The sequence below is a fragment of the Nanorana parkeri genome, unplaced genomic scaffold (assembly GCF_000935625.1).
Source record: "Nanorana parkeri isolate BGI_ZX_2015 unplaced genomic scaffold, ASM93562v1 scaffold1223, whole genome shotgun sequence".
Taxonomy (NCBI): Eukaryota; Metazoa; Chordata; class Amphibia; order Anura; family Dicroglossidae; genus Nanorana; species Nanorana parkeri.
Genome location: NW_017307491.1, coordinates 162,907 through 169,852, shown reverse-complemented (window position 1 = coordinate 169,852; position 6,946 = coordinate 162,907). Strand labels below are relative to the sequence as shown.

Below are 6,946 nucleotides of genomic sequence, written 5' to 3'. Positions count from 1 at the left end.
CTTCTCCCCACAGGCTGCTGTTTAATTTTACAGTTGGACAGAGCCATGCACAGCCACATCATCCAGCCACAGGAAGGAGGAACTAAAAGCCCTGTCTGCCATAGCGGCAGAGGGGCTTCTAGTTTTAGAGGAATAGAAGTGGGGTGACATTCCCGCACATGAAGCCTTTTAACTCTGCCTCCTATCCATATTACTACATGTCCGTACCTCGGTACAGGCATGGACGGGAGTAGGGATGCACCAATACCATTTTTTTCAGGCCGAGTACCGATACTTTTCCTCAAGTACTCACCATTAACAACTACCAATACTTTTTTTTAGTGTCATGTGACAGTTTTTCTAAAACAATACAGAGAAATGATTTTAGTATAGTGGTGGAGTGCCAGGGCATGGCTCCAGCTGCAACTACTGCACCCTGGTAGTTCTGCCACTGACTCCAAGCTGTCAAGCAGGGGTAGCAAACATCCGGCCCTCCAGCTGTGGTGGAACTACAAATCCATGAGGCATTCCAAGATTCTCACAGCCACGACTTCCTGGGAAAGATGCATCATGGGATTTGTAGTTTCACCACAGCTGGAGGTTTTCTACCCCTGCTGTAAAGGGACTAAAATTCCCAGCAACACATTATACAGCAATGCAAAATGACAACCAGCTATAGAGGACTAAAAATTCCACCAATACACTATACAGGAATGCAGAATAATATTATTATCCTGCATTGATGTATTGCTGGGATCTGTAGTCCTCTACAGCCGGTTGCCATTCGGCATTGCTTTATAATGTATTGCTGGGATTTGTAGTCCTCTATAACTGTAGCTATTATTATAATACCATCAGCTGTAGAGGACTACAAATCCAAGCAATAAACCATACACCAATGCATAATAATAGGAAGCTACATACTCTGTGCTGATCCGGGGTGACTGTCTGATGTCTCCAGCAGAGGGTCTGTGCAGAAGACTGTGCAGGGTCTCGGGAGGGCTGCGAAGAGTCTCAGGAGTAGGAGTGTGGAAGTTTTTAGAAGGGCTTTGTAGAGTGTAAGGAGGGCTGTGTGGGGTCTCAGGAGAGCTGTGTGTTGGTGTGGTGCAATTGGAAAAAACAGTGCATGCAATTGCACCTCAGTGGACCCCAGTGGCATTGCGGTAGCATGAATTACACTGTGTGGGGAAGGTCAATTAAGTGGTAAAGTGTGTTCATGTCATGGGACCGTGAGATGAAGGTAGGTGGATGGTGTTGGATGGTGTAAATGTTGAAAATGTATTTTCTTTAACTACCCCCCAGTCGTGGTAAAAAAACGGCCGGCCGGGAATTTTCTAGATCTGAGCCGGTGTCTTTAGATATCTGCTCAGCCACAACCACTCGCTGGAGCGGGAAAATTCCTAAATTTAAAAACAAGCAGTGATGCCTGTTAACATACAAGCAATCCGCTGGCTATAGAGCTGGCAGATCGCTTGTATGGGGTGCCGATCATGTGTGTGTCCCCTCCCTCCCACTGTCTCGCTGGTCCCGGGGCCATGCTGTCCCCAGTGCGAGCCTGAGACCAGCATAGTGGCTCTGTGACAAGGAATCAGAGGGAGATCTCCCTCCGGTCCTCTGTCCGCTGTCAGAATACGGAAGTGATGTATAGTTCATCACTTCCGCCTTCTCGTGTCACTCTCCAGCATCAGAAGCTGGAGAGAAGCCGATAAAGCAGATCTCTGTTTCATCAGCTTCTCTGGGGGTCCTAGATGACATTAGGGGTCTTGGAGACCCCTGATGTCTCCATAAAGAGGACGTGTCGCATATATTTGCTATCACGTATGGGGTTTTCTTAGCCCCCTATGTGATAGCAATAAACTTAAGTGAAAACAAATTAGAAAAGAAAAGTAAAGGTTCCCAAAAAAATATTTAAAGTCGCACATAAAAAATAATGTAAAAAAACAAACTTTTTTTAAAGTCCCCACCCATACATATACGCATGCAAACATGTGTCGGGTGTGCATCTGTGCGAAATCGACGATTGCGCCCATGCGCGTGGGTGCGCGCATTTTGAAAGCTTTATGTTTGATGTCTATTTACCCGACGTGACCCCGTCTTTTATATTTTACCAAAAAATTGGGCAATAATAATAATTGTATTATAACATAATGTAAAAAAAAAAAAAAAGTCCCAAAATGTTTGGTAATTCTTTCCTTAATATAATAAAAAATAAAAACCCCAGTGGTGATTAAATACCACCAAAAGAAAGCTCTGTATGTCCCCAAAAAATGATATAAAATTCATTTCAGTACAGCGTTGTATGACGGAATAAACGTCAGTCAAAGTACCGCAGCGCTGAATACTGAAAAATGGCCGGCACAGGAAGGGGGTGAAACACCTCGGTCAGCAAATGGTTAAACTTGATTTAGTGGGTATGGAATGCGCTGTGACATCTTGATGGGCAAACGGTCATATTGTGTTTTTATTTTTTTTTGTAGGGTGTGTACTAAAGTTAGGGTTAGAAGTTAAAAGTGAAGAATTATTTTTTATTACTGAATAAAATGTTGTAAAATGAAATGTCTGTGGGCAAGATTATGCGGCATAAATGCAGCATGTGTGAGTGCTGTGACATATGGAAATAGTGGTTGATGTAGAAACCTTTTAGTCCTCATTCACACTGCATTAGGTTGGGCCATCCACATCAGTACGGTGTGCACGGCCACATTGGTCGTTCCCGGGACAGGTGCTGCGTGTGATTGCACGCAGCAGCCTGTTGTTCCCTGTGGGAGGATGCGGCCGTAAGCTGTCATATGCACACCCGTACTCAAACGCAGACAGGATGGATCCCGGACACCCAGATCTGCACGGATGTGCAGTTTGGCTGTGCGCATGACAGCGTATGGCTGCGTCCTCCCATAGAAAACAACAGGCTGCTACACACAGCACCTCTCCCTCCCAGGAACGGCCCGATACGGGCATGCACTCCGCATGAACGTACGCCCCGAGTTAACGCAGTGTGAATGAGGCCTTATAGGAGTGCTATGTGAGTTTTCAGTATAGTGCTGGTGTACATATCCCCCCCCCCCCATCCTGCTCTGTTATATTGAGGCACTGTGGTGTGCTGAAGGTGTTGAGACACACACACTATCTCTCTCATCACCCCTCTCCCCCAGCTCGGGAGCAGGAGGCAGATCAAAGACACATGACAAATGATCCTGTATACAGGACACACAGCAGTAAGGAGGGCTTACTATGAGATCTGGATATGGAACATTGCAGAGCTGACAGCCAGGAACACAGCGCGACCTCATCAGCTCGAAAGTCGGCACTCAGAGAAGAGTTGGAGAGGGGTAACAATTACACAGGACGGAGCTCCTTCACTCTGATCTATCAGGAAGTTTGTATGCTGCGTCTGTGCTCTGATTTTTCCACCCTGCTCACCTCACCAGTGCCGCAGGCTGCTTGTGTTGCCTGTATACTAATGGTGGCCCTGGGCATGCACCTAACTCCAGGAGCAGGCAAATGGTACTATACGTATAAGTCAATAGGGAAAAAATCATAGCTTGAAGCCGGGGCCCCCCGGCTAGTCGGGGGCCCCTTACAATGGTACTGGTCGTACCCTCCTGACGGCGGCCCTGATGCTGGTAAATCCCAGTGTCTGGACATCACACTTCCCCCAGGAGAGAAGGAAGCCCTTAGTGTTAACTTTCCATTTGCATGGGCTACAGAGGCCCTTAAATATCTAGGGGTAAATATTTCTACGGATCTGGGGGAAATGATATCAGCTTAATTATGTACCTTTGTTGGAGGTTACACAACTCCACCTGGAGAAATTGAAAAGGAAAAAACATTCTTGGCTTGGGAGGATGGCACTATTTAAGATGGACATCCTCCCAAGATTCCTCTATATTTTTCAGACGGTACCAACAAAGATACCTCGACAATTTTTTCGTAAATTACGTATGTCTTTATTACGTTATATATGGGGTAAGATGGGAGTGCGGTTAAGATATGATATATTAACCAAAAGAAAATCGAATGGTGGGGGAGGACTCTCATATATGGAGGTATATCATAAGGCTGTAGCATTAGGTAGAATGTTAGACTGGTTCTCTCCAGCTTGTCAGAAACTCTGGGTAACATTTGAGCAGGCGGAGGTGTCAGTACCCTTGACATCTATACCATGGATCCCACCTATTAAGAGACACTATTGTTGCACTAAGTCTGCAATAATTTCTTCAATGTTAAACATATGAGATGCAATGGTAAAGAAGTATAGGTTATCAACATATGTAGGTCCACTGACACCTATATTGGGGAATCCAGATTTTCCACAAGGCCTGGAGAGCAGAAGGGTTTTGAAGTGGGAGACTATAAAGCTCTCCCCTATGATACAAGCCATTAATGAAACAGGTTTATATCCATTATCAGACCTACTTCCAGTGAATACATCGAGCAGAGGCAGATGGTCAGAATATATACAACTTACATTTTTATACAGTTCTCAGCTCTCAAGATAGGGTAGTTAGAGATCTGACCCCATTTGAAGATATACACTGAGTGGCCAGATTATTATGACCACCTGACGTTTGTAGGCAAATTAGCTATAATTAGCTATAATTTTGCGCTGAAGTTGCTAGAGGGCCAGACCATTATAAATAGAAAAGCAGGTTGTTTACCACGACAGTAGAAGTGATTATTTTCTGACGATATGGGTGAACAACGCGATTTAACAGCCTTTGAACGTGGGATGATTGTTGGCGCTCGGAGCCATGGAGCGAGTATCAGCAAAACAGCAGAATTTGTTAAATGTTCAAGAGCAGCTGTTGTTAAAGTGTTTAAAGACTGGACTGTCAGCCGAAAATCTGGGTCTGAACGTGCGAATTGTGGCCGTCAGCGACTAGTCAATGTTAGGGCAGAACGGAGAGTGGCAAAACTGGTACAAGACAACAGAAGGGCAACAGTGCAGTGTCAGATTCCTCGCATCACCTTTCAACATCTCGTGGAGTCACGAGGCGGCCCAACTAAGTCATCTTGTGGAGTCATCTCGTGGCCCAACGAAGTACTGATGTGGTGGTCATAATAATCTGGCCACTCAGTGTATGTTTGAACAGGGCAGGAGGTAAACAAATGGTATCCTAAGTTTATAATATCTTACTATCTCAGATGTATCCGACACTCCTTTTTATACTAAAGCTTGGGAGCGAGAGCTGGGCCATGTAGTAACTGAAGAGGAATGGAACCAGGTTTCTAATTTAACCTTCAAATCAAGTATGGCAGTAATAAACACAGGAGAGAAATGTCAAAATACTGACCAGATGGTATACATGCCCAATAACATTATATAAGATGAACTCTCAAAGCTCTACATTGTGCTGGAGATGTGGCAGGGAGGAGGGGACAATGCTACATACATGTGGTCATGCCAACAGATAAGAACTTATTGGACATCTATCTTTGATATAGGACGCCACTTAACGGGGACACCAGAGGTGGCATTACTGTCACCGCATAATGGCTCGGTAAGAATGTTAAAAAAAATAGCAAATCAGAGGTCCAGAAATATATATACGAAATATAAGTAAGGATGTAAGAACTAAATATCCTGTCACCATCCGGGAAATACTGTGGAAAACCTGTCACTTGTGCTTCGGTATGGCTTGGTTTTTTTTTGTTTTAGTTAGTTGGAGGGTGGAGGGATGGAAAGATATAAGGATGTTTGATTGTTTAATAATAATGTTGATAATTGAAGTTGTTTATAAGTTATGGAATTGTGTGTAAGATGTTGACATTTTTTAATATATTCTTGTGGAATTGAAAGAAAATAAATATTCTTTAAAAAAAATATATATTTTTTGTTTTGCTTTTGTCTTGCAGCATGTCAGCCGTTTATAAATGTTTTCCAAGCAATGCAGCACATTTACACATCTGGAATTTAGTAAGTATATTTTACATACATGATATTAATTAGTAGTAGTAGTAGTATCTGAGATAAATGATATATTAATAGTACTAGTTATCTTTGTATTTGGCTATTTAGTTAAATTACTTTCCTTTCCACTTACACCAGCAGAGATCTGTGATTTTCTTTAACTGGCAAATAATTACATTTCTGCCTTGTAACTTTGGCAACTATATCCAGTTTGTAAATGGTAATTCCTAGAATTCTCAACCGCTGCTTATGAAAAATTGCTGCGGTCAATCCACTGTGTCTGCATGAGGGTAAGGTCAAATTACAGACAGATTGTTCTTGGCATCACCAGCAATGTCCTCTGGACATTGGGGATATAAACTGTGTGCCCAATTATTAGGCAAGTGAGTATTTTGACCAAGCTCTTTTATGCATATTGTCCAACTGCAAGCTCTATAATCTTGAAGGCGTATTGGATTTAAGCATATCAGGTGATGTGTATTTGTGTAATGAGGGAAGGGGTGGCCTTAGGAGATCAACACTCTGTATCAAGGTGTGCATAATTATCAGGCAGCTTCTTTTCCTCAGGCAAAATGGGCCAAAGAAGGGATTTAACTGACTGAAAAGTCAAAAATTTTAAAAAGTCTTTCAGAGGGATGCAGCACTTTTGAAATTACTAAGATATTGGGGCGTGATCACAGAATCATCATAAGTTTTGTTGCAAATAGTGAACAGGGTCGCAAGAAACGTGTTGAGAAAAGAGAAGCAAATTAACTGACACATAAGTTAAAACGTCAAGACTGGGCCAAGAAATATCGGAAGACAGATTTTTCAAAGGTTTTATTGACTGATGAGATGAGAGTGACTCTTGAAGGACCAGATGGATGGGCCCGTGGCTGGATCAGCACCGGGCACAGAGCTCCACTTCGATTTAGACGCCAGCAAGGTGGAGGTGGGGTACTCGTATGGACTGGTATTATTAAAGATGAACTAGTTGGACCTTTTCAGGTTGAAGATGAACTCAAAATCAACTCTCAAACCCCCCCCCCCCCCCCCCCCCTTCCCCCCCCATGTGGG

At 43.4% G+C, this 6,946-nt stretch overlaps 1 protein-coding gene across 1 annotated transcript in view; it reads left to right on the top strand.

Moving 5' to 3' along the window:
• The window catches only part of LOC108797077 (tensin-3-like), a 143,105-nt gene that overhangs the window by 125,972 nt on the left and 10,187 nt on the right, over positions 1-6,946 (top strand). Inside the window, exon 8 of the mRNA XM_018568643.1 lies at positions 5,836-5,896. Coding sequence (XP_018424145.1) covers positions 5,836-5,896 — 61 coding nt within the window. The remainder of the gene's footprint in view (positions 1-5,835; positions 5,897-6,946) is intronic.